At 37.2% G+C, this 27,910-nt stretch overlaps 1 protein-coding gene across 1 annotated transcript in view; it reads left to right on the forward strand.

The window, feature by feature from the left end:
* Positions 1–27,910, forward strand: part of C14H8orf34 (chromosome 14 C8orf34 homolog) — a 515,144-nt gene that overhangs the window by 116,430 nt on the left and 370,804 nt on the right. The window contains 2 exon segments of the mRNA XM_064267783.1: positions 7,948–8,095; positions 16,540–16,671. Of these exon segments, the coding sequence (XP_064123853.1) occupies positions 7,948–8,095; positions 16,540–16,671 (280 nt within the window).

Here is a 27,910-nt window from a genome sequence, read left to right on the forward strand (position 1 = left end):
AATTTTGGTTCCTGATAACTTTCTCCTGAGGATAAAAGGGACACAAGTACTATTTATCTCTCAGGGAAATGAAGCAAAAAGTATTCTACTCCCAAGGAGGATTTTAGGTACACTGCTGTACTGTCTATATGGAATGATATCCAGAGCAAGGGTTGTTAACCTGGAGTCAGTGAGCCCCAGAGGGTAAGTCCATGGATACATAAACACCCAAGAATATAATGTAAAAATTTAAAAATATGATTGTCATATAATTTATATGTGTTTTTTTTTTTTTTTGCTTTTAGATCAAGGAATTTCATAGCTGTCATAAAATGAAATGAATATTTTATGAAAACACAATATCTACTGTTAACTGATTCTTCATACTAGTTTTAATCATAAAGGACTACATTATAAGCTGCCAGCTCACTCATGGTATTGCTTTTACCTACTGGACATTATAATTAAAATGTTCTTTGAGACAGTCATCATTGCTAGTTAATTTTCATTCTGTAATCTGCTAACCATGACATTTTCTATAGAGTACGAGATTGTTATTGATTGTGATGGTTTGAGTTGCATAAATACAAATCTGCACTCAGGGATTATGTAATAATTTATGTTCTCTAGGCTATACTTTTTGAGTTTTTTAAAGAAATGTTATCTTTATAACCATTGTTGTTGTTCTTAGATGCTGTCCAGTCAGTTCTGACTCACAGAGACCCCATGTACAACAGAGTGAACACTGCCCAGTCCTGTGCCATTCTTACAGTCTTTGCTATGTTTGAGCTCATTGTTGCAGCCATTGTGTCAATCGATCTCATTGGGCTTCCCCTTTTTCACTGACCCTCTACTTAACAAATCATGATGTCCTCTTCCAGGAACTGGTCCCTCCTGATAACATATCCAAAGTACATGACATGAAGTCTCGTCATCCTCACTTCTAGGAAACATTCTGGGTGTACCTCTTTCAAGACAGATTTGTTTGTTCTTCTGGCAATCCATGGTATATTCAATATTCTTTGCCAACACCATAATTCAAGAACATCAATTTTTCTTCAGTCTTCCTTATTCATTGTCCAGTTTTTGCATGCATACGAAGCAACTGAAAATACCATGGCTTAGGGCAGATGCACCTTAGTCCTCAGAGTGACGTCTTTGCTTTTAACACTTAAAGAGGTCTTTTGCAGCAGATTTGCCTTATGCAGTGCATTGTTTGATTCCTTGACTTCTGCTTCCATTGGCGTTGATTGTGGATCCAAGTAAAATGAAATCCTTGATAACTTTAATAATTTCTCTGTTTACCATAATGCTGATTATTGGTCCAGTTGCGAGGATTTTTGTTTTCTTTATATTTTTAAAAATAGGTAGAGTTGAATTAGTACTGGTAATAAAGTTATAATTATAAAAAAAGAAACATATCAATGCCAGGAGTTGTCTCAATATATGATGTATTTACGAAGTTGAAGATTGTAGTTGAAAATAAACTACATTAAGATAACATTTCATAACATGGAGGAATCTGGAAGGCATTATGATGAGTGAAATTAGTTGCAAAAGGACAAATATTGTATGAGACCACTATTATAAGAACTCGAAAAATAGTTTAAACAGAGAAGAAAATATTCTTTGATAGTTATGATAGCGGGGAGGGAGGGAGGGAGAAGGGTTTTCACTAATTAGATAGTAAATAAGAACTATTTTAGGTGAAGGGAAAGACAACACACAATACAGGAGAGGTCAGCACAACTAGACTAAACCAAAAGCAAGGAAGTTTTCTGAATAAATTGAATGCTTAGAAGGCCAGCGTAGCAGGGGTGGCGGGGGTTTGGGGACCATGGTTTCAGGGGACATCTAAGTCAATTGGCTTAATAAAGTCTATTAGGAAAACGTTCTGCATCATACTTTGGAGAGTGGCATCTGGGATCCTAAACGCTAGCAATGGGCCATCTAAGATGCATCAATTGGCTTCAGTTCACCTGGAGCAAAGGAGAAGGAAGAGCACCAAAGACAGAAGTAATTATGAGCCCGAGAGACAGAAAGGGCTACATAAACCAGAGACTACATTAGCCTGAGACCAGAAGAACTAGTTGGTGCCTGTCTACAACCGATGACTTTTCTGACAGGGAACACAACAGAGAACCCCTGAGGGAGCAGGAGCACAGTGGGATGCAGACCTCACATTCTTGTAAAAAGACCAGACTTAATGGTCTGACTGAGACTAGAATGACCCCAGAGGTCATGGTCCCCAGACCTTCTGTTAGCCCAAGACAGGAACCATTCCCAAAGCCAACTTTTCAGACAGGAATTGGATTGGACTATGGGATAGAAAATGATACTAGTGAAGAGTGAGCTTCTTGGATCAAGTAGACATATGAGACTATGTGGACATCTCTTGACTGGAGGAGAGATGAAAGGGCAGAGGGGGTCAGAAGCTGGTGGAATGGACATGAAAATAGAGAGCGGAGGAAGGAGTGTGCTGTCTCATTAGACGGAGAGCAACTAGGAGTATATAGCAAGGTGTATGTAAGTTTTTGTATGAGTGACTGACTTGGTTTGTAAACTTTCACTTAAAGCACAATAAAAATAAAAAAAATTATTAGTTTTGTAATCAGAAAAAAGCTTATAAAGAGACAATGTGCATATTCAGAATCACAGATTAATATAGATAAAAACGGTAATAATATAGTAGTAGTTAATAATACCTGTTGCTGTTGAATCACTTCTGACTCAGGGTGACCCCATGTGTGTTGGAGTAGAACTGTTCTCCATAAGGTTTTCAGTGGCTGATTTTTCAGAAGTAGATTACCAGGCCTTTCTTCCAAGGGTGCTCTGGGTGAATTAGAATTGTCAAACTTCCTATTAGCAGCCAAGGAAGTTAACTATTTGAACCACCCAGGGATTTCAGTAATAATAATAGTGAACATTAAAATATTAACTAACACCTGTTTTGAGTGTACCATTAATGGTTAGGTCAGGAAAACAGAAATCACTTCATATATTTAGAACATTTGGAGCTCAATAAAAACTAGTTTACACGATGGAGATTTGGAAAGTTGGGGCACAGAGGCCAGGGAAACTGCTGCTGAAGCTCAGGGGGCTGTGACCAAGGTCAGAGGTGCTGACCCTGAAAATTTTAGCCTGAAGCATGGATGTGGGTAGCTCCCAAGCACTTGCCTGGATGTTGCTGTCACTCCATTTGTAGAGGTCCCACTGTTATGCCAGCTTGCAGTGGAGGCTTCCACAAACTTCCTGGAAAGCTGCTGGGAATTTCTCTCTCATCTTTCCTCACATTTGCCTGCAGTCAGTTCCAAAGAATAATTTCTTCTGTCTTCCAAGTCTCCTGAAGACCCTTCACATTGGGAAAATCTAACCTAGAACATATAAAGAAGGAGATTCTGAGAAATAGAGTTCCCCCTTAGAAGAAAGTGTTAGACAGCCTGTCACAGTAGGCTACATATATCCCAAGCACTTTATGAATGCTTTGTAATCATTATCTTATTTAATCCTCATGGCAGCCCTATGGTGTAGGTGCTGTTAACCATTCACATTTTTAGACGAAATATTGAGTGTTAACATGATTAAGTGCCTTTTCCAAAGTCATACAGCTAGTAATAGAAAATGGGTGATTTTAAAAGCGTCCACCTGATTTCAACGCCTGGGTGTCTAACAACTACCTATTCCTGTATCTTTTATATCTTTTCATTTATATTAGTAGTAATTAAGAAGTATGAATAAAATTTGTTGATAGCAGCTGCCAGTACATTTTGTTTGTAACTTGGATGCTCCAGGTTTAACTAACCTGTGAGTGCAAACAAGGACATCTTCAAATTAATACTTGCATTTTATCAACCCCTAAGCCTGAAATTTCTACAAATGTTTTGGTCCATGGCTAGAATGCTGTTACTACTCCCATTGTTTTTTGCAATTCATGTGCACCCACAGCCAAAATCTCCCAGGGGATTTTATGTTACAACTTTTGAACTGCTGGTAAGAATTTGTAGACAACTTCTTCTCTCTCCCTGGAAGCATTGTTCCCTAGGATGTTCAGGTCTGTACCTGGGACTGACTTCCTGCTGCACACTGTTTCTCATGGTGAATCATGCCTGTGAAGCATTCTTCAGTTGGGCTTTGATCTGCAGTTTGCACCCATTCCAGCTGCAGTCTTCTGTCTCATCTCCTTGAATCTATCAGCCCATCAGTTCTGTCTTTATGTGTCTAAATCCTACAGATGGAAAGAAATCAGTCTTTTTACTGCCAGAAGCATCCCTATGCAAATCTATGGATTCAGATATTCGCATCTTAGAAAGCAATTTCTCTCAAGTTCAGGTCACCAAGATCATTAAAGTCCCAATGTCAGCGGATACATGGATTGAATGAGGGACAGGACACCTCCTTTTATTGATACAATCATCTAAAATTAGTCTCTTGCCCAACCAAGGTAACCAACATACTCTACTGCAAACATTATTTTCATTCTGCGTATGATGGAATTTGATCTCTGTCTTTAGTCTTATATAAAAGATACCCAAAACTACTTATCGCACTGGTTATTTTCGAAAAATTAACAGTTATTACTTGATTAAGATTGTGTGATCTGTGTTTTAAAGAAAATAAAGGAAGACATCAGTTTATTTTAAAAGAAATAAAAATACATCCAGAAACTTTCCATCTTATTTGAAAAGTGAAAAAAAGAGCACATGAGAGAGATCTTAATGAAGATTCAGAATAGAAATTGGTGTGAATTTAAAGTCCTGTTATCTGACCTAATTTTGCTTTAGCTGAGTGCCCAGACCTTCTGTGATAAGAGTTATCTATCTGGTTCTTCTATTTTTCCTGCCATTTCTGGAAGTCTTTGTAATGTATAGTAAGTTCAAATAAATTATATATACTCCTTACATATCCACATGGTTAGGTTCCAAAGACCAGGTTGATAAGCAAAAATTGGCATTTTGTGAAAATGGAGGATGATAACATCAGATCACAAAAGGGAGGATGACTGCATCATTACATTAACTGCCAAATTAAGTCGTTACATAACCACTAAACCATTGAGAATCATGCCCAGCCGGATTGACACATAACCTTAACCATCATGGCCAGCATTACTCTTGCCTCACATCTCCGCATTTGTTACTGCCAGACACACATCATTAATGTGCAAAATAGTTGGGTAGTAGACTTTTTAGTATTGTCATAAATGCGAAATGTCATAACAAGATAGACGGTAAGTGAGGAGTAGGTGTATAATACATAGCTTCTAAAGAAGCAAAGTCCCAAATGTTTTCAGTTACATTTAGTTGGTGTATAACTGGGATTTAACTGAACTCTGCATTGCTTTGCAATTACCTTCACAGTGGTAGAGGAATGACCTCTTTAGTTATAACTATAATAATACTTTAAATAGCATAAATAAAAACAAAGACCTGTGCCAATTGGTTATTTGCTTACCTGTTTTTTCAGAATATAAAAATTATTATGTTTGTCTGATAAATGTTTTGCTTCACAGTGTGTTTATGGTAGAAATCCCTTGCTCTTTTTAGTTCTAACTCTGTGTTGAATCTGCACATTTTTGGGTTATGCTAAATTATTTTATTCATGTCTCTGAGATCAACTTGTAACCTTGCCATCTACAAAATTCTGTTTAGCCTCTAATCAGATAAATCTGTATGTTACTAAACTGTATAAATGTCACCAAATATCCCTAAGACATCATGACAGCAGTTTCTTGGATAGGAGGACAGAAGATTACATTTTGCTAGACCGAGAAACCTGGCTGTTTTACTTGTTGTTTATTGGTACAATAAAGCCCTTTAATTTCTAATACTAACTTGTGGTCAGTAGACCAATCATTCATTCATTCATTCAACACCAGCTATAATCTAGGTAGAGTTCTAGGCCCTAGTGATAGAGTAGAGAACAAACCCGGTATGGTAAGTTCTGTGATTTTAGGGTTTATCAAGGAGAGCTAGGACCATGAGAGACAGTAGCACATAAGCTTTTTGGGGACCAGTGCTTGGACAGAGTGGAATGAGAGGGGGAGTCCCTCAAAGCGAGAGACCTTCAAGAGACAGCAACACAGGGCCTCTACCCACAAGAGGGGGTAGAGCAAGGGACCTCCTGGGGGAGAGGGGAAATCAGAGAGGGAGTTTATGTGTCTAGGTGGTATCATTTAGCATCAAGGTGAGGACCCCCTGCGTCAGAGAGCTCTGAAGGGCAGCAGAGGTTTGGGATCTTTTATAGCTATAGGGTTTGTCTTATCTGTCATTAGCAGATGTTGAGTGCAGTTTCTCAGGGTATATAAAATAGGTAGGCTCTAAATAGTTTAAAATATATTTATTGAACTATATGTAAAGCAATTAAATATGTGAGAGTTTGAGTGGCACCAGCCTGCCTTGGGCTAACGGTTTTAGCCTATTGTGAAGAAGTAAACAATATGGGGGCTGTATTAGGTTAATATACAGGGGCCATCTCTGGGCCATTTATATAATACCAGGAGAGCCTTGCTCATAGGCTCCAATAAGGAAGGGAGAGAGGCAGGCAACCAATAGGTAGGCAAATATTAAACAAGATAATTATGGAGCGTGCTAATTGCTGTGAAGAAAATAAAACACCGAAGTGATAAAGACTAATGGAGATTGGTTACAGTAAACTTCCCTGGTTAGAGACTGAATGATGACAAAAAACCAGCCCCCTGAACATCTGAGGTTGGAAAAGCATTCAAGGTATAAGAAATAGGCTACCATCTACAACAATTAAAACAAGACCAAGGAATGGGGAATTTCCAGCAACTTCTCTGTTAAAAAAAAAAAAAAGTTAGGAATCCTAATATCTGATTTTTCTTGCCTCCTCGCTAGAACCATGCCTGTCACAGAATCTGAACTTAAAATGACATTGGTGGACTAGCGTTTTGGGTTAAAACCTGTAAGATGAAATGTGACTGATGGAAATGCGAAATGATGCATGTGGGTTCACACGCCCAATTACACAGCACGAAATGGTGGACTTGTGGCTTGACAGCTGTTCACTAGGGAAGAATCTGGGGATTCTAACTGACGACAAATTGGAGATTGCTTTTTGTTGCTCCTTACTGGAAAAACCAGTGTGTAGATAGAGCCCGTAGGCAGATTTCTGCCCAATTTAAGGTTTCATTAGAGCTGTTCAAAAATGGGGCATCCTGCTTTGTCAGGGAGAGAACTCTCCATTCCTTAACTTGTTAAGAAATAAACAGAGGATGAACCCCTATCAGTGCTTTCGTGAAAAGAAATTGTGTATTGCGTGTAGACCAGTTTATGAGGGATTTTTCTGCAAGTATGCAACTTGTTATTTCTTTCTTTTATTCTGACAAAATTTTCTTCAGTTTAAGATATTTGTCTAGGCTAAGAAAGAAACAATGACATCAGTATAGTAGGTATATGGTGAGGTTTAGAAAAAGCTTTGTTTTTGAAAGCATCTCTCAAAATAGTAACCTGAAGTTTAAAATTCTTTTTTTTTTTAATGTGGTAAATATATATTTAATAAAATGTGCCAATTCAACAATCCTCCCATGTATAGTTCAGTGACGTTAACTTATGTTCATCATGTTGTTCAACCATCACCCTTATTTGTTCCCAAATTTTTCTATCACCCTTAACAGAAGCTCAGATTTTTAAAAAGAATTTAGATTAAATATCTAGTATGTTTTTGGCTAGGTCTAGTAATAAAAATAAATATAAACAAATATATCCTGATTTTTGCCATGTATTAGCTGTGTAAATTAGACAGTTTGCTTAATTCTTCTGCACCTCAGCTTCCTCAAAATGAGGACGGTTACTCATGCCTTCCTTGAGAGATGGTTTTGAAGATTAATTTAGTTGCTGTTCATAAAGCAGTTAGAGGAGTGCCCCACAATAGTAATGCTATGTAAGTGTTATCTATTATTGTTGCCGTTATTATTACATGCAACTGTGTGCTCTATTCTTCCTTCAGGAATTAATGACCAAGTTAATAACTGAGACACCTGACCAGCCAATCCCATTTCTTATTGACCATCTTCAGTCTAAACAGGGAAACCGTGGACAGCTTCAGAGAACTTTGTCTGGTTCTGCAGCTCTCTGGGCAGAAAGTGAAACATCAGGTAAGTTAAAAGTGTATTTTGGAATTCATTTTGAAGAGATTTTGCATACATTTAATGAAACAGTTACGAAAGTCTTTCTGATGATAAGATAAATCTCAATGGATAGCTACTACCTAGAATTTTCATGTATTCATCTGTGTCTTCACCCATAGGCTCAAGTTTGTCGTAAAATATTCTTGAATTTGAATATTTTGTTACACATTATGCTTCAAAATACTAGAATATTTAGTTTCCATTGTAACAGAAATAGCATGTAGATTTGCACGAAGAGATTTCATTCTGTATGAATTTAAACTAATTATTCCAACCTTCACTTCTTTTAATGAAGAATTATTTAAATGCTTGTAATTCATCTGTGTACAAAGGTCAAAGATAGATTTCTGTAAGGTTAACTTTCTTGGTGACCAATCTAATGATCATTATCTATGTAACCTAGCCCCAAATTTTGTCCAAAAGTAAATTCAACTTTATGAAGATCCATTTACTCTGGACACTGGGAACCAGCTTTACCCAGCCTGCAACAGCCTCATCTTCCCACTGAGCACTGGAAAGATAGTTGAACGGAGTTCATGCTGACTTTTTTTTGTTCTGTTCACTAGTATGTTGGTTTGACATTTACTTTCAAACCCAAATCCTCACATACCTGCAGCTTGGGTAACCAATTCCTGCCTTACTCCCATGGAGATCTGACTGAATGGACTCCAGATACTTTTCTAGGATGACATCATCACTCCTCTCTTCCTTTTGGTGCTGTGTGCTTTATGGGATCACATGAAAGAATGTTGGTCTTCTTAGGCTGTATTTTCATATTGTTGCCTTCTTAGACCACGGCAAAAGACCACACTATGATGTGTGGGGTAGAAATCTCTGGTGTCAGTTATCCATACAAAAGTTATATGTATCATGCAGGAAACTAGAATATGAGCTCTTGACATACCGAAGAGGGAACTCTTGATTCTTCTGGGTCTTGCCTTCTTGGGTTTAAAATTCTGAGTAGGTATATAGACAAGGGCTCTGGTTTGTAGGAGCTAAGATAGCAACCACTCCTTAAAGGTAGGCTAGATGAACACTGTGAGCCCATTGAAGAAGCCATACTATATAAATTATAGTATTTAGAAAAACGGTAGTGTAGTAGTTAAAATCGAGGGTTTCCTGGCTTACTTGGGCTCTGTCACTGACTTGCTATGCAACGTTTTGCAAGTTGTTTGACACTGTGTTTCAGTTTCTTCATCTGTGAAGTAGGAATAATATTACCTACCTCACATTGTTATGACTGAGGAGTGAATGAGTTAACATATGTAAAGATCTTAGAAAAATGCCTGGAAAATTGTAAACACTTAATATAGATGTTACTATTAGTTGAATGCCTTTTTTCCTATTCTTTAGTTATATCTTATTAAATCTTTGCATTATCTTAGCTTTGCTCTGAAAGAAAGAGAAGGTAGGGAAATAATAGCCATCAAACAGTTCCCAGAGAGAAGATCAGAACTAGTACTGAAAGTCCCAGCTACCCTTTCATTAGGGAGATTTTTCCTTCTGACCTAATGTAGAAGACCTGGGTTCATTTTAAAAAGTGATAGGAATTGCTTTTTCGCACTTTTTGGGGGCCGCCTGTGTCCTCTCTGCCTGAGATTGATAATTCATCGTAGGCAGCGCAAATTCAGTTGTATAATCACTGCAAGAGTGTGAAGAGTACCTTGTGAAGGTATTTCCAAATACAAAAAAAAAAAGCTCTAGATATTTAAAGTAAACCACAGGTAAAGGCTTATGCTACTTGATAAATTTTAAATTGTTTTCAAGCATTTAGCAGTTCTGTCCAAGTATCTATTTTTGTGGTGTTCCTTGTAGACACTGGTCCCTCTCTCAGTTTAAATTATTTTAGCATTTCAGTTTCAGGTTTTAGTTAATGCTATTAATGCATTAATTCTGTATACATTTAAACTAATTATGTAAGATCTGGTTCTGCAGCTCTCTTGGCAGAAAGAGATCCAAACTTCAAGGTTCCCAGGTGTACACACACACACACACACACACACACACACACTCATATACACTCACAGACACTATAGTCTCCAAAACTATCTTTTTTAGCAATTTGTTTGCTATCTTAACAGAATGTCTGAGGGATCTCTCTAGTCCCCCTTCTAGCCTTACTTTTAAACCATTTTTCACTTTCTTGTACTCTGTATCAGTGTGATTTGGTTTTGCTCCTGTCTGTGATCTCTTTTGCCATTTTGTCAGGAGGCTGAATAATAAGTCTGTCTCCAAGAAACTTCTGGCTACCTTATCTCTCTTCATTTTATCTCCTTTCCAGTATCCATGTCTCAAAGTTAAAAATGATCTATTGCTTGCTAATTATATTTTTCTTCTGGAATTCCTCATTTTAATGCTTTAAAAATTTTAAATATTTAAGGTCTAATATTTATGTGTTAGCCTGAAATTTTTTTTTCCATTGTTGGGGGCTAAGATCTGAGGGTAGGAGAGAATCCTTGTTTATATCAGTTTTGGGGAGGTGAAATAGTATTCCCTAATATTTTTTAATTCTTAAATATCTTCAAAACACAAAGTTTGGAAGAAGTATAGAGAGGTTAGAGAAGTGGCCATGGACCTTGAGACATGAAATCTGGGTTGCAGTCTTAGCTCTACTTGATATTTATGCAAACTAAGGTAAAATATTTACGTTTCGTGAATCTCATTTTTATCATATTTTGAGAATCAGTTCTAATAAGAAATCAAAAAGTGCTTTAAACATTAAAAATTATGGTAAATAGTAATATTTTAGCATTGTTAGTAATAAGATGCTCCATTCTCTCATCCATAACTGATTATCTATCCCCATGAAACAAAAGAACGCCTTTTTCTTTCCTCTTCGAGCACTAAAAATGACCTGGCATCTTTTAGGTTCTGAATTTCTTACTCCATGATAGCTCAGTTTTATTTCTCGTCAGAATGTTTAGTGTATTGTAGATTATTCCTGTATTTCAGAGGAAAGAAATCTGGGTAACGCAATAGAACATGGTGTATGTGTGTGTTCCTGCTCCACCTTAGTGCTGCTCTCAGCTCCTAGAGACAACCTGCAGTTCCTTGCCACAGGATTCTCTCACAACATGACAGCTTACTTCTTTAAAGCCAGTAAGGGAGTCTCTATCAGTCAAGGTTACTAAGATGGAGTCTCATAAAATATAACATAATCATGACATTGACATAAGATCACCTTTGCCACATTCTCTTGGTTAGAAACCAGTCAGATGTCCTGTCTGCACTCAAGTGGGTGGGGGGGATGACATAGGGTATAATATCAGAGGACAGAGATCATGAGGCCATTTTAGAGTTCTGCTCAATACAATTATTTGACTCTGCTTTGAGAGAGTGAAGGAGGCAAGCCAGTAAACCAGGAGTTGTAATGATTATTATAATCATTATCGGTAATCAATAATTATTATAATCATTATAACTTCCAGCTTATTGATATGGGTAATAGGGTAAATGATTGTTTAATGAAGCAAGATGGGAAGACAGGATTAACTTTATGAAGAAAATTATAGGTTCAGTTTTAATTGATGAATTTGAGTTTCTTATGGGACATCTTAGTGGGTAATTCCAGCAAGCGGTTGGATATAAGTCTAAAGTTTGGGGGATGGGTCAAGCAAGAGTCACAGATGTGGTATTCAGTATCATACAAAAGTCATTAAAACCATGAGTGAAAGAATGGAAGAACGGTATGGGATGGGATTGGGGAAGGCAAGTGTGAGGTTATACCTGGCAGCCTAAATTTTCTCTGTTTATTAAGAGGGGAGGTTATTTGCTGAGGGCAGGAGGGATGAGGATTCATAGAGGAATTTGAATTGAGTGAAGTCAATTATAGAGTCACCTAGAGAAAAGGAAAAATAGTTCACAAAAGGAAAACAGAAAACAATAATGGTCAGTTAGTTCTGGGACCTAACCGACATTCAGGGCCGTTAATTTTAATCATGGAAATCATCTGCAAGACTGTGGTTTTTTTTCTCCGCAGTACCCAGAAGTACTGAGTGGGGAGTAGAGGAAACAATTTGGAGAGCTGTGGTTGTGCTAGGGTGGGAGCTTTGCAGTGGAGTTAAGGATATTTTTGTGTAAATTGTCCAGGTGATCAAGTACATGGTCTGGTATCAGAAGCCAGTGAGAAAGGGCAGAAAGAGGTTTAGACAGAGAAAGCAAAATGAAGAGGTAAGACCTTTAGAAGGTCGATGTAGGTATGAAGGTGCGATAAAATATGAGAGATCCAGAAGGACAGGGGTTGTCTCGAGAGACTGATATTTGAGATCAAGATTTTTGAAGAGCTTTGGTCCTCAAAGGCTCCTCCAGGTAGATCGTCCACCATTGTGTTAGGAAAGTAGCGATAGGAGGGTCCTGTGGATGACCCTGATTTGGAAGTATCTGAAGTATCAGAGAAGTGAAGCTCTTAGAGTTGAGGAAGGCAGGAAAATATGAAGCTTAATAAATAGTTTGTCTAAGGATTAAGAGGTCACAAAATTGTATCTGAGTTATTAAAAGGACAAGGAAGTCTGTGCCAATGTCTTCAGTAAGGCTGTGGGAATAGTCAGAGGCAGAAAGATAGCAATAATGAAGATGAGTGAGTAGTGTAGACAGGCAGCATTTACCTCAAGAGATGAGGGACTTTTATTTTACTATTGAGATGTCCTCTTAGAGAAGGATTAGTGGACCAGGAAATCCCAGTCATATTTCTACAGCCTGTGGCTGTGGTTGGAATGTAGGGGAATGAACACCCTCCATTGCAGGAAACTGCAGAGGAGGAAGTGATCTTGTGGAAGAATGAGGTGTTTGTTAAGTCATGAATTTGAGGGATTTGAAGATGCAGGAATGTTTGTTTTCCATGGAATGTGTGCTTCCAGAAAGGGAAGAAGGATTTTAGAAGGAGGAGTCTGGCAGGAGGGCAAGGGAAAGCATAGAGTGATTCTTGGATGTAAATATAATCAAAGTGGTTATAATTTGAGTGACAGTAAATAATGCCAGTTTAAACCTTGACTGCAATTTTAAATTAATTATTTTGGTGCATCTTCTGATTAGTTAGAAAATATCTCAGTATTCAAAATACATGACATTATTCTTTTTGCAGATATTGAAATATCTGAAAAGTCTCTTCTTGTTTTTAAATGTGTATAGCATCTTGGGATAAAGCATTCTGTATTCAAGAGTCTGTTGTTTAAAATTGTGAAGGAGAAACCTGAATGCAGCCTTCTTTTTAAGTATTTTAATTATCCTTTTTTTTAAAAAAAATATTTATAGGATTTCTTTTTTCTTTAATTTTGATATTCAGAAGTTTTACTGGAATATGTCTAGATGACAGTCTCTTTTCTTTCATACTGACTTTTATCCAGTGACTCATTTCAGTCAGCAGGCCAGGTCTTCAGCCTAAAACAGTTTACTTCTTGTGTACTTGGTTATCGCTCCCATTATATTTGCTTTGATTTCTTCTCCAGGAAAGTTAGCAGTGTGTACATTGAGTCTCCTTTGGTGTCCTCTGTTCCGCTCATTTTCTTTGGCATTGTATTTCCCTTTCTTGCTTAACCGACTATCTTCCGGGGAAGTCTATCAAGTGTGTATTCTGTGTTACTGATTTGATTTTCCATAGTATCAGTTTTCTCTTTTTGTCTTTGAACACCAGTTTAAATCTTGGTATTGCATTTTAGTTTCCAGTCAGTATTTCCCTATCTCATCTTTTTTTTTTTTTTTTTAATTTCTGTCTACAGTTGCATTTTTATTGTAGGCTGGTTTTCCTATCTCAGGTCTCATTTGTCTTCTGTTTCACAGAGATCATTTTCTTTCATTTTTATTAAGAAGATAATACAGTCATGTTTTAAAATTTAATTGTACTTTCATAGTAAATCTTTTTCAAAACTATGAATTTCCTCTGTATGTTGAATGTGATAGTCTCTTTTATATTGATTTTTTTCTTAAAAAAAAGTATTTTCTGTTTTTCCAAATTTATATGAGGAGAGTTCTATCTAGTTTTGGATTTGTCAATAAATACTATAGGTGGACTCTTCTTTATCTCCCTCACAATATAAACAAACAAAAAAACCCTGTTATTGTTGAGTCGATTCTGATTTATAGCAAACCTGTAAGATAGGTTAGAACTGCCCCCTGGGATTTCCAAGGTTGTAACTTTATGGAAGGAGACTGTCACATCCTCCATCCTCTGAGTGGTTGATGGATTTGAACCACCGACCTTTCCGTTAGCAGCCAAGTGCTTAAACACTGTACCACTGCACAGTATAGCTTGGTACTATTTAGATCCTTCTCAAAAATTTTAGAGAGACAGGAGAAACTCGTGCCTGCTGTTAATATTTCCAATTTAACTGCAATCCTATCAGTCTGTGTTCAATGACCTGTGACTTTCTGCTTCTTATTTCTTTACGATCGACTAAATGAGAACAATATCATTGCTAGATTATTTGAATCAATATGGATTTATTTTTCCCTTGCCAGAAATGGGAAATGAAAAACCTACAAAATTTAATGTGTCATTCCTTTCTGGCTTCTCGTACTCTTTCTTTGTATCATGGGGTGCTAAGGATTCTTTCTTCCTTTAGCTGTGTTGCATCAGAAGAAATTGTTGTTGTGGTTAGCTATCATTGAGTAGGCTCCAACTTTCATGTTAATATTGTACTTAACTAGCAGTTACCCAGCTTGTCCACTTCCATCATCGCACTGAATACCAAAAGAGGAATAAAAATTCCAAGCACTAGGCACAAGGAATATTGGTTAGTGGTGTGCTTGAACCCAGGAGGTACCCATGGAGGTATTCCACAGATAGCATTAAGGCAAAAGATAGACTAGGCGGAAAGAGATTGGAAGATTCCTAGACATCCACAATGCTGGCCCCATCCCAGAGTCGTCGTCTTTTCTTAGTTTACAATCTAGCAGTATTTCTCTGTCTACATCTATTTTGGAGATATAATTTCTTCTACCACCACCCATCTGTCATTTTGTTGTACTATGCTAGCTTGCATATTGCTATGATGCTGGATGCTATGCCACCAGTATTTCCAATACCAGCATGGTCATTAATGGTGGACAGGTTTCAGTGGAGCTTACAGACTAAGGCAAGCTAGAAAGAAAGGCCTGGCTATCTACTTTCAAAAATTAGTCAGTGAAAACCCTATGACTCTCAATAGAATATTGTCCAGTGTAGTGCTTGAAGATGAGCCCCTAGGTTAGAAGGCACTACACAGTGGCTGCAACAATGGGCTCATACATGCCAACGATGATGAAAATGGCTCAGGACTGGGCAAGGTTTGTTACGTTGTACATAGGACGAATATTGAAGAATTCATGAAATGTTTATTGATATCTGTTGTTATGTGCCATCAAGTCAATTCCAACTCATAGCAACCCTATAAATAGTGATGTCTAACTGGTATTTATAAGTGGGTGGCCAGAAAAAGTTAAGAGTCATCAACAAACCTTAGATAGTTTGAGAATTTGTAAGTTAAGACGAGAAGGCAGAAGGAAATTCTAAGAAATCCCGCATAGATGAAATAGATGGAAGATAAGAAAGAAGTGAATGAAACATAAAAGGAATGGTCAGATAGGCACTAATAGGGGGACCAAGAGAATGTAATACCTTGAGAATAAAAAAAAGGAAAACTCCACAAACATCAGTCTGTCTAAAAATATGAAATGTTGCAAGGGATAAAGTCTCGGAAGGATCATGTAATTTGGCAATTGATATGACATTGCCTATCTTTGAAGGAGAACTATAAGCTAAATTGGTTGAATTAATCTTTCTTGAATAGAGACATGGAAAAATGGGTGAGGCTATGGAAGAAATTTAAGTGAATGTCAATGATTTTATGTGTCAGACTGAATAATGGATACGGTAGTGTCAAAAACAAAACAAAACAAAACAAAACAAAAACCAAAGCTGTTGCCCTCGAGTAGATTCCGACTCATAGTGACCGTGTAGGACAGATTAGAGCTGTCCCACAGGGTTTCCAAGGAGCGCCTGGTAGATTCGAACTGCTGTCCCTTTTGTTAGCAGCCATAGCTCTTAACCACTGTGCCACCAGGATTTCCAAGGTAACATCAACTGAGTGAAATTTACCTAAATTTTTAATTGTTTTTATTTACAACAGAATAAAATGGTTTATTCCATGATACTCATTCTTTTAAAGAATATTATTTTAAATAATGGAAACCCATGCCTTAAAAAGCCTTTTATATAATAGTTTAATATGATATAATCTCTATCATATTCATATCCAAACTGATTTATATCATATCCCAAATTCAAATATACAAGGCAATACATTTGCTTATATGTATTTTTGATAAGAGATGACCTATAGCTTTTGCCAGGTATATCTAATGACTTCATGAATTTGATTTGTGGTCAATCTTAAAACACTTATCGTTGGGTTTTTATATATGTTTTGTTTTACTAGAACATAAAGGAACAAGAAGGGATTTCAGAAATTATGATAAACCCTGGCAACTAAATGCGAAGAAGCCTAAAAAGTCGAAAAGTGACATTGCTGTGTCTAGTATTTCTCCACCATCACTGGAATCCAAATCATGTAAGGAAGCTTGTTATTCAAATGTTACTTAATGCATGTGAATCTATGTTATTAACGAAACGAAGAGACGGCAAGAATTGAAGCCAAACATTTCATCTGAGATTTCTGGCTGTTAATCCTAATGAATTTCACTTTCATCTTAGCATTAACATTGAGCTTTATGTATATCTATTAATTCTCTCAAACGTGTAATTGATTTAGATCTTTTTGAGTAAAATATTCCTTTAATATTGTAAGCTGCATGGAGCAAGCCCCTTGCTTCTCATGGCCAGCTGCAGCATTGTATCATGTTCAAAAGCAGTACCAGTCCTACATTTACTGTGTACATAAAAACAAATTAAATTTTTTATAAAGAAAAGGAGAGCTTTATTTAAAACATTTAACAAAATTAAAAACAAAAAAGCAAAACAAGAACAGTCCTTCAGCTAGAATCTCTTTACTGATTATTTATGATAGAAGTCCCTATATAATTTTTTTCCACACTACCCAAAGTACCCCTTCTCTCTCAGTGTGCCTCCTTTTTTCTGACTGCTTTAATATACACTGATGCTTTGCTTCTACTGCGTACTTACAAACACACCAACTAGCTCAGGATCCTGTAGCAAATCACAGTTTTTCTTGGAAAACAGGAAGGTTGAAAGCTGTTCTTTTTATACATTAATTTTTTGTGCTTGGTACAGAGTAAGATTGTTTGATTGTAATTTTAACAAAACAAGGAGTAGGTAGAAAATATTTATCTAGTGTGTTGAAAAATCAGTTATATGCTGACTGGAATCTAAATTTGGGCCACTCTGTGAGTTTCCTTATTGATAAAGTTTTACTTCTAAAAATTATTATATCAATCACAGAAAGTTTTTGTGAAAATATGTGAACTCTTAAAAATTTTAATACAAATTGGTGTACAAAATTAAGTCCCCAGTTTTTTTTTTTTAAAACATAGGTTCAGTAATGAATTACCTTGCCTAAAAAAAAGTCTTTGGTTCCTGAGAGATAATCCTTGGAATTTCTTGGGTAATTGACATGTCTTTGTTATCTAAAGGCACCAGGCACACTTGAGAATTGTGCGATTGAGTAAGAACTACACAGACCATACATACCTGCTCAGCTAACCTCAGGAAGGCAGAGGGTAATGATTTAAGCAAGCATTCATATTCAGTGATTCAGTCATGACTATGCAATGAGGCCCTAGTCGTGAATATCCAATAGCCAATAAAAGGTTTTGAACATGGAAGTTCCCTGGGCTTCCTGGTTGGTGATACTGTCTGCTTCTGGAAGGTCACACATCCCTGGGGGCATGGAAGCTCTGTTGTGTAACCCCTTCTGGACCTTGCCCTAAGTGTCTCTTTGTGTCGTTTCTGGTTATAATAAATTAGTAACTGTATGCATGAATACTCTTCTGAATTTTGTGAGTTGCTCCAGGGATTTATCGAACCCACAGAGGGAATGAGAGCTGTCTTACTTATATGTTGTTGTTGTTGTTGTTAGGTGCTGTCAAGTCGGTTCTGACTCATAGTGACCTATGCACAACAGAACAAAACACTGCCTAGTCCTGCATTATCCTTACAATCGTTATGCCTGAGCCCATTGTTGCAGCCACTGTGTCAATCCACCTTGTTGAGGGTCTTCCTCTTTTCTGCTGACCCTGTACTTTGCCAAACATGATGTCCTTCTCCAGGGACTGATCCCTCCTGACAACATGCCCAAAGCATGTAAGACGCAGTCTTGCCATCCTTGCTTCTAAGGAGCGTTCTGGTTGTACTTCTTCCAGGACAGATTTGTTCGTTCTTTTGGCAGTCCATGGTATATTCAATATTCTTTGCCAACGCTACAATTCAAAGGCGTCAATTCTTCTTTGGTCTTCCTTATTCATTGTCCAGCTTTTACATGCATATGATGTGATCAAAAATACCATGGCTTGGGTCAGGCACACCTTAGTCTTCAAGGTGACATCTTTGCTTTTCAACACTTTAAAGAGGTCCTTTGCAGCAGATTTACCCAATGCAAAGCGTTGTTTGATTTCTTGACTGCTGCTTCCATGGCTGTTGATTGTGGATATGAATAAAATGAAATTCTTGACAACTTCAATCTTTTTTCTGTTCATCATGATGTTGCTAATTGGTCCAGTTATGAGGATTTTTGCTTTCTTTATGATGAGGTGCAATCCATACTGAAGGCTGTGGTCTTTGATCTTCATTAGCAAGTGCTTCAGGTCCTTTTCACTTTCAGCAAGCAAAGCTGTATCATCTGTATAATGCAGGTTGTTAATGAGTCTTCCTCCAATCCTGATGCCCCGTTCTTCTCGTATAGTCCAGCTTCTCATATTATTTGCTCAGTATACAGACTGAATAGGTGTGGTAAAAGGATACAACCCTGATGCACACCTTTCCTGATTTAAACCAATCAGTATCTCCTTGTTCTGCCCGAACAAGTGCCTCTTGATCTATGTAAAGGTTCCTCATGAGCACAATTAAGTGTTCTGGCATTCCCGTTCTTTGTAATGTTATCTATAATTTGTTGTGATCCACACAATCAAATGCCTTCACATAGTAATAAAACACAGGTAAACAACTTTCTGGTATTCTCTGCTTTCAGTCAGGACCCATCTGACATCAGCGATGATATCCTTGGTTCCATGTTCTCTTCTGAAACTAGTCCGAATTTCTGGCAGTTCCTTGTCGATACACTGCTGCAGCCGCTTTTGAATGATCTTCAGCAAAATTTTGCTTGCCTGTGATATTAATGATATTGTTCTATAATTTCCGCATTCGGTTGGATCGCCTTTTTTGGTAATAGGCACAAATAACGATTTCTTCCAGTCAGTTGGCCAGGAAGCCGTCCTCCATATTTCTTGGCATAGATGAATGAGCACTTCCAGCGCTGCATCCGTTTGTTGAAACATCTCAATTGATACTCCGTCAATTCCTCGGGACTTGTTTTTTGCCAATGCCTTCAGAGCAACTTGGACTTCTTCCTTCAGTACTATTGGTTCCTGATTATATGGTATCTGTTGAAATGGTTGAACATGGACTAATTCTTTTTTGGTATAATGACTCTGTGTATTCCTTCCATCTTATTTTGATGCTTCCTGTGTTATTTAATATTTTCCCCATGGAATATTTCACTATTGCAACTTGAGGCTTGAACTTTTTCTTCAGTTCTTTCAGCTGATAGAAAAGCTGAGTGTGTTTTTCCCTTTTGGTTTTCTGTCTCCAGCCCTCTGCTATGTCATTAAAATACATTACTTTGTCTTCTCGAGCCGCCCTTTCAAATCTTCAGCTCTTTTTCTTCATCATTTCTTCCTTTCACTTTAGCTGCTCCATGTTCGTGAGCAAGTTTCAGAGTCTCCTCTAACATCCATCTTGGTCTTCTCAAAATGGGAAGAAACAGCTACAAACATCCATTAATAATTGGAACCTGGAATGTGTGAAGTATGAACCCAGGAAATTTGGAGATCGTCAAAAATGACATGGAATGCATAAACATCGATACCCTAGGCTTTAATGAGCTGAAATGGACTGGTATTGGCCATTTTGAATCGAACAATCATATGGTCTACTATGCTGGGAATGAGAACTTGAAGAGGAATGCCGTTGTGTTCATCGTCAAAAAGAACATTTCAAGATCTATGCTGAAGTACAACGGTATCAGTGATAGGATAATATCCATACATCTACAAGGAAGACCAGTTATTATGACTATTATTCAAATTTACGCACCAACCACTAAGGCCAAAGATGAAGAAATAGAAGATTTTTATCAGCTGCTGCAGTCTAAAATTGATCAAACATGCAATCAGGATGCATTGATAATTACTGGTGATTGGAATGTGAAAGTTGGAAATGAAGAAGGATCGGTAGTTGGAAAATATGGCCTTGATGATAGAAACAATGCCGGAGATCGAATGATAGAATTTTGCAAAACCAACGACTTCTTCATTGCAGATACGTTCTTTCACCAACATAAACGGTGACTGTACACAAGGGCCTTGCCAGATGGAACACACAGAAATCAAATTGACTATACCTGTGGAATGAGATGATGGAAAAGCTCAATATCATCAGAACAAGGCCAGGGGACAGCTGTGGAACAGACCATCAGTTGCTCATGTGCAAGTTCAAGCTGAAAGCGGAGAAAAGCAGAGCAAGTCCATGAGAGCCAAAATACGACCTTGAGTATATCCCACCTGAATTTAGAGACCATGTGAAGAATAGATTTGACGCATTCAACGCTAGTGACTGAAGACCAGACGAGTTGTGGAATGACATCAAGGACATCATACTTAGTTATATAATGCTGTTATAACAGAAGTACCACAAGTGGATGGCTTTAACAAAGAGAAATTTATTCTCCACAGTTTAGAAGGCTAGGAGTTTGAATTCATGACATTAGCTCCAGGGGAAGGCTTTCTCTCACTATCGGCTCTGGAGGAAGGTCCTTGTAATCAGTCTTACCCTGGTTTAGGAGCTTCTCGGGCACAGGGACCATGGGTCCAAAGGATGTTCTCTGCTCCTGGTGCTGCTTCCTTGGTGGTATGAAGTTGCCCTGTGTTTCTGCTCACTTCTCTCTTTTATATCTGAAAAGAGATTGGCTGAAGACATATCCAATCTTGTAGATTGAGTCCTGTCTCATTAACATAACTGACACATATCACACCTCATTAACAGCATGGAGATAGGATTTACAACACACAGGAAAATCACATCAGATGACACAATGGTGGACAATTGCACAATACTGGGAATCATGACCTATCCAAATTGATACACATATTCTTGGGGGCACAGTTCAATCCATGACAAGAGCCACAGGGTCTGGTGTCTGCTTATTTGACAGTCTGAAGGAGTGTATCCTTTTAACTTGTATGTTCTGACCTAGCCCCAGGCAGCTAGACATGAGAGAGAGAAGGGACCAGCTGGTCTGTAGTAGAGGGAATCATGAAGACTACTGAGCTTGAGGCTGGTACCCTCTGACTTAGCCCCAGGTAGCTGAGAATCAGAAAATGCTGCTTGGAGTGGCTAGCAACGAGGATGATGAAGTGGGAAGGTGAGGACTGGATCCATTTTTAGATGAGAATTGGATTCATGATGATCCTCACCATGCAGTTAGCAATGAAGGTGGGATTTGCCCACTGTACCCCTTGATTAGCACAGTTTTCAAGTTTAAAATTTGCATGTCCACAACCATATCCTCAGTAATATCCAAAACAGTGCCTGGCACAATAAATACATACTAAGTAAAAAAAATAAAAGGATGAGTGAAAGAAAGAAATGACTCTCTTTCCTGAATCTCTCTCTTTCTCTTTTCTCTTCCAATGATAAGTCTATAATCATAGGAGTTTACTAATTTTTAAAGGGTCAGTCCTGAATTCTCTCACTTTGAGGGGGGAAAACTAAAAGGCCTGATTGTTCTGCAGGGCCTGCAGTTTTAGGAGTTGCTTCCTAGCCTCAGGATTTTGCTGGTGGCTTGGAATCTGATAATATTCCTATCTGCTTATGTGATCTAATCCCAACTTTTGGTTCCAACAGAATGTTAGGCTTTTTAAAGCAGAAATAATAACAAGGTATCATGGATTTTTATTGCATATGTAGAAATAAAATATACAGCAGTAAGAACAAAATGTATTCTGGATTAATTGGAAATAGACTTCAAAAAATATTAAACTATTCATGGATAAATGGGGTATCTTTTGAATATAGACTGTGATTGATTAAACGTATATATTGCAATGTCTAAGGTACCACTCAAAAATAGTGCAAGGAGGAATAGTCAGTTCATGTGTTAAAGTACTAAAAAATTCCGTTCGATATTCTTTTTCATAAAAGGCAGTAAAAGAGGAACAGAGAAACAAAGAATAGATTGGAAAAATAGAAATGAAATACCAAGATGGTAGGCTTAAGTACAAACTTATCGATAATTACAATAAATATAAATGGACTAGACATGCCAATTAAAAAGTGAAGATTATCATACTGGCTAAAAAAGCAAGACCAAACTATAGATTGTTTACAAGAAACTCATTTAAACATAAAGACTCAAACAGTTTGCAGTACAAAGCATAAAGAAGCCTGTATGTCTATACTAATATCAGACCAGGTAGAATTCAAGATGAAGTACATTTTATAATGATAAGAGATTAATCAAAAAGATAAAACAATACAACAATAATAGGATAAACACCCAATAAAAAAGTTACATCATTAATGGGAGATATAGACAGATATGTAGAATAAATATAAAAAATTTCAGTAAAGATATGGAGTATTTCAACAACACTACCAGCCACCTTGAGTTAATTGACATTTATTCACTATGCTCTCCAAAGTTAGAGTACATAATTCTCAATTAAACATGAAATACTCATGAAGATAGATCATATACTGTACCACAAAGCAAGTCTTAATATATTTTAAAGATTGAAATTATATTGAGTATGCTTTCTGGCCAACTGGTATTTAATTTGAAATCAATTACAATTACAGACCTAGGACACCCCCCCGCCCAATTCATTTGAAATTAAACAACACTTTTTAAAATAACCCATAAGTCGAGGACAAAGTTATAAATGAAAGTAGGCAGCATTTTAGAAAATAAATAAATAAATATTTGTGGAATTAGGCCAAAGAAATGCTTAGAAAGGAATTTATAACTTTAGATTCCTATATTAAAAAAAAAAAATGCTGTCAATTAATGACCTTGGCTTTTACCTTAAGAATATAAAAAAATAATAAAATGAGAGTAAATTGGGAAAAAGAAATGATAAAAATAATAGAAGTTAAGTAGGAACTATGCAAACAATAGAGAAAAATCAACCAAGTGAAAAGTTGGCTATTTTAAAGATGAATAAATAGATAAATGTCTGGCAAAAATGGTTAAGAAAAGGTGAACATATAAAAACAAAAAAAAAAGGAGGTGATAATTTGAATAATTTTGTTGCCAATAAAATGTATTGAATGTATGAAATGTAATATAACTTCCTTGAAAGACAGAAATTATCAAAGATAACTCAAAAAGAAATTGAAATATTTAAATGTCTTATATTCATCAAATAAATTGAATTCATTGTTAAATAATTTTCAACTAAGAGAACTCCAGGCCGTGATGGCTTAAACGGTGAATTCAAACATTTGAAGAAGAAATAATAACCTATGCAGGTCTTTCAGAAAATAGAGGAGGAAGGTACATGATCTAACTCATTTTATATATAAATAAATGTGTGTAAGTCTGTACCCTGACACCAAGTCAAGATAAGGACATTACAAGAAATGAAAACCAGAGACCAATATCCCTCAGGATCATATATGCAAATATTCTTACCAATTATTATCAATTCCAAATGAAGAAATATGTAAAATGGATAATACCCTATAATTGAATTGGGTTTATCCTAGAAGTTCAAGGTACATTTAGCATACAAAATCAATTAGTGTAATTCACTACATTAACAGATTAAGAAAAACAATTGCATGATCATTCAGTAGGTGCAGAAAAAAGTAGTTCACAAAATACATCATTTATGATAAAAGCTCTCAGCAAACTACAAATAGAAGTAAATTTCCTCAACCTAGTAAAAGAACTCTCAAAAAAATCATACAGCTGATATATTCAACATTGAAATACTGTATCTCTTCCCTTTATGATTGGGAACAAGAGAAGGATGTGCACTCATTATTTGTATTCAACATTGTAGTGGGGGTCATAGCCAATGAAATCAGACAAGAGACAAGTACATAAATACTGAAAAGATATAAAAATGTCTTTTTCCACAGATGATGTGATTGTATATGTGGAAAATTTTAAGGAATTTACAAGAAAGCTACTAAAATCAATAAGTGAATTCAGTAAAGTCACTCAATACAAAGTCAGTTTGCAGAAATCAAGTGTATTTTTATATACTAACAATGTGAATTATGTGTTTAAAATACCATTTACAACAGCATGAAAGAACACAATTCTTAGGGATAAATTTATGGAAAAGCATGCAAATCATCTACACCAAAAGCTGTAAAACATTGCTGAGAGGAATTAAAGAAGAACTAAATAAATGGAAGGATATGTCATGTTCATGTTTAATATTGGTAAGATGTTAGTACTCTGAAAATTGATCAATAGACTGAATACAATTTCTATGAGAACCTATGAAGGCTTTTTTTTATTCCCTAGAAATTGATAAATTATTTAAAATAATTATTCGGAAAAGTAAAGGACCATGATTTTCCAAAGCAATTCTTAAAAACATGAACTAGGTTGGGGAATTTATCATACATGAGTTCAAGTCTTATTATTAAACTACAGTTATGAAGACTGCTTTTGGTGAAACGGTGAATGAATAGATCAATTGAGCAACATCAAGGGTCTAAAATAGACCCACATATACCGTCACATTATTTCCCCCAAGGGCACTGAAATAATTTAATGGAGAAAGAAAAATCCCTTTAACAAATTAGACATTCGTATGGGGAAAAAAAAAGACCTTGATCCCTACCATAAACATGCATGCAAATCAACCTGAAATGAGCCATAGAACTAAACATAAAAATAAAAACAAGAAAACTTTTAAAAGAAAACATACACATATATCTTTGTGACCTTAGTGAGGCAAATAATTTTTAGAGATATTCCGGTAACTATGGCTGCGTAACAAGTGACTCCAAAACTTTTTGTTCATTATTTGTTAATCATTTAGCATTCCTGGTTAGTGTGGTTCAGGAATATGGGAGCAGCCTGACTGAGTCGTTCTGGCTTGGGTGTCTCACGAGGTTGTAGGCAAGCAATAGCATGATCTGAGTTCATGTCAAAGATTTCTTCACTCATGTGTTATATGCCTTAAAAAAAAAAATTTTTTTTTTTTTTTTGCCTTGGCTGGGAATATTTGAATAGCTGATGGCTGTAATAACTTGAGCTCCCCTTCTTTCTCTGTTCCTATGCTGTCTCTCTAGGATAGTGGTTTCTGGGTAGCCAGACTTGTTACATGGTGACTCAGAGCTTGTATTGTGCATGTCTAGTGAGCAATTTTTTTTTTTTTTTTTTTAGTGAGCAATGGATCCGGGTGGAAGGTGTATTGCCTTTTATGAGTTAGCCTTAGAAATCACACAGCATCACTCTCGCTGCATTCTATTGGTTGAAGTAGTTACAAAGTTCCACCCAGGTTTAACAGGAAGAAGGCAGAATTCAATTTCTCAGTGGAAGAGTGCCTATAACACAGTGTAAGAAAATTGTGTGGGATGGGATATATATTGGTGCCACCATCATTGGAAAGTGTACCTCAACATTTGACAACCCTTCCACATGCACGCCAATCCTGGTGGCATAGTGGTTAAGTGCTACAGCTGCTAACCAAAGGGTAGGCAGTTCGAATCCACCAGGTGCTCCTTGGAAACTCTATGGGGCAGTTGTACTCTGTCCTGTAGGGCTGCTGTGAGTCAGAATCGACTCAACAGCAGTGGGTTTGGCTTTGGGTTTTGGTCCACATGCACAATACACTTCTCTTCTAACCTTCCTCATCCCCCCAGTCTCATCCCATTAAGGCATCAGTTCCAAGACTAGGTGTGATGGTTAAGATTGTGTGGCAACTTGGCTAGGCCATGTTTATATGTGATCACTCCCATGATGGGATCTGCTTTGAGTAGCCAGTCAGTTGAAAGGGAGTTTCCTTGGGTGTGTGGCCTGCATCCGAATATAAGCAGATGTTCTGGCTTTTTGCTTGCTGTGGATCCTGTGGCTGCCTCCTGTTCGTCTGACCTCTGGTTCTTGGGATTTGAGCTGTCAGCTTATCTGCCAACCTTAGAATTTGTGAATCTTCACAGCCTGTGAGCAGAGCCCTGGTCTCTGACCTGCAGATATTGGGTTCAGCAGCCCCTGCGGCTGTGTGAATCCGGAGAAGCCTGTATCACGAACCATGGACTTGGACCATTCCAGCCTCTATAGTTGCATGAGCCCTTTCCTTGTTATAAATCTCTCTCTATATTTATACAGTTTACTGGTTTGGCTTCTCTAGAGAACCCAGCCTAAGACATTTAGTACCAAGAGTGGTTCTAGAGAAACAAAATTGTGAGGATGAGTATTCTAAATTGGTTCTCAAGTCTGGTTAGTCTTACAGATGTTGATGACTCTGCTTTCAGCAGTAAAGAGGGCGCTGCTAAGCCATGGTATGAGGAGTTGACACATATATGCAAAATATCACCACCAATAGATCAGATATCGGTCAAAGGTGAGGTTCTGGATGAACATATGTGTGGTACCTTTCTACAGTTTTGTCAGAATAAGAAGTATAAGGAAGTTGGTTGGTTGGTCTTATTTTTGAGAGACAAACTGGTGAAAGAAAGAGAGGCACTAAGGGCTTCAGAGTCAAAGCTCAAGTGCCACATAAATGACCTCAAAGTTTCCACTTGTGCTTTGAAAGAAAACCTCATTTCTTGTAGTAACAGAGCTGATAATGCCAAAAACCAAACCCAGAGTCTTTTTGTAAGAGTGGCTGAATTACAATGCCAGCTCAGTTGCCAACCTTGAGAGGTATCTGAAGTTAAAGGGCATTGATTGGGAAGAAATGGGATCCTGAAACTTGGGATGGGGACATATGGGCAGATAATCAGGAAACTGGAGACACTGAGCCCTTAAATTCCATGGAATCACCCCTGCCAACAGAACCACTCCCATCTGAAGAGATTACTTCGTGTTTGTCTGCTAAACTACACTGCCAAGGAAAACTATTAGTTCCTCCACTCCCATCTAACGAAATTAGCCCTAACCAGCTGCCTCTAAAGGGCCCTTGCCTGAGTCATTGCCTGGGGCATCAGCTGCGCACATGCTTTACAAGGCAATGCTGATTGTTCTCAAAACAATTCCACATTACCCATTCTGGTTTCTAGACCTATAACTAGACTTAAGTCCCAGTGAGCCCCAAAAAGTGAGGTACAAAGTGTGACCCAGGAGGAGGTATGCTACACTCCAAAAGAACTGCTTGACTTTTCTACTATGTTCAAACAGAAACCTGAGGAATATGTGTGGCAATGGCTATTAAGAATGTGGAATAATGGTGCCAGGAATATAAAGATGAATCGATCTGAGTTTATTGATATGGGTCCACTAAGTACAGATTCTTCATTTGGCGTTTTAGTTCGAGAAGTTAGGAAAAGATCTAATAGTTTATTTGGTTGGGTTGCTGAAGCATGGATTATTAGATGGCCTACACTAAATTGAGTTGAAGTACCAGACCTCTCTTGGTATACAGTAGAAAAGGTAT

This window comes from Loxodonta africana, chromosome 14 (genome assembly GCF_030014295.1).
Source record: "Loxodonta africana isolate mLoxAfr1 chromosome 14, mLoxAfr1.hap2, whole genome shotgun sequence".
In the NCBI taxonomy this organism is placed as follows: Eukaryota; Metazoa; Chordata; class Mammalia; order Proboscidea; family Elephantidae; genus Loxodonta; species Loxodonta africana.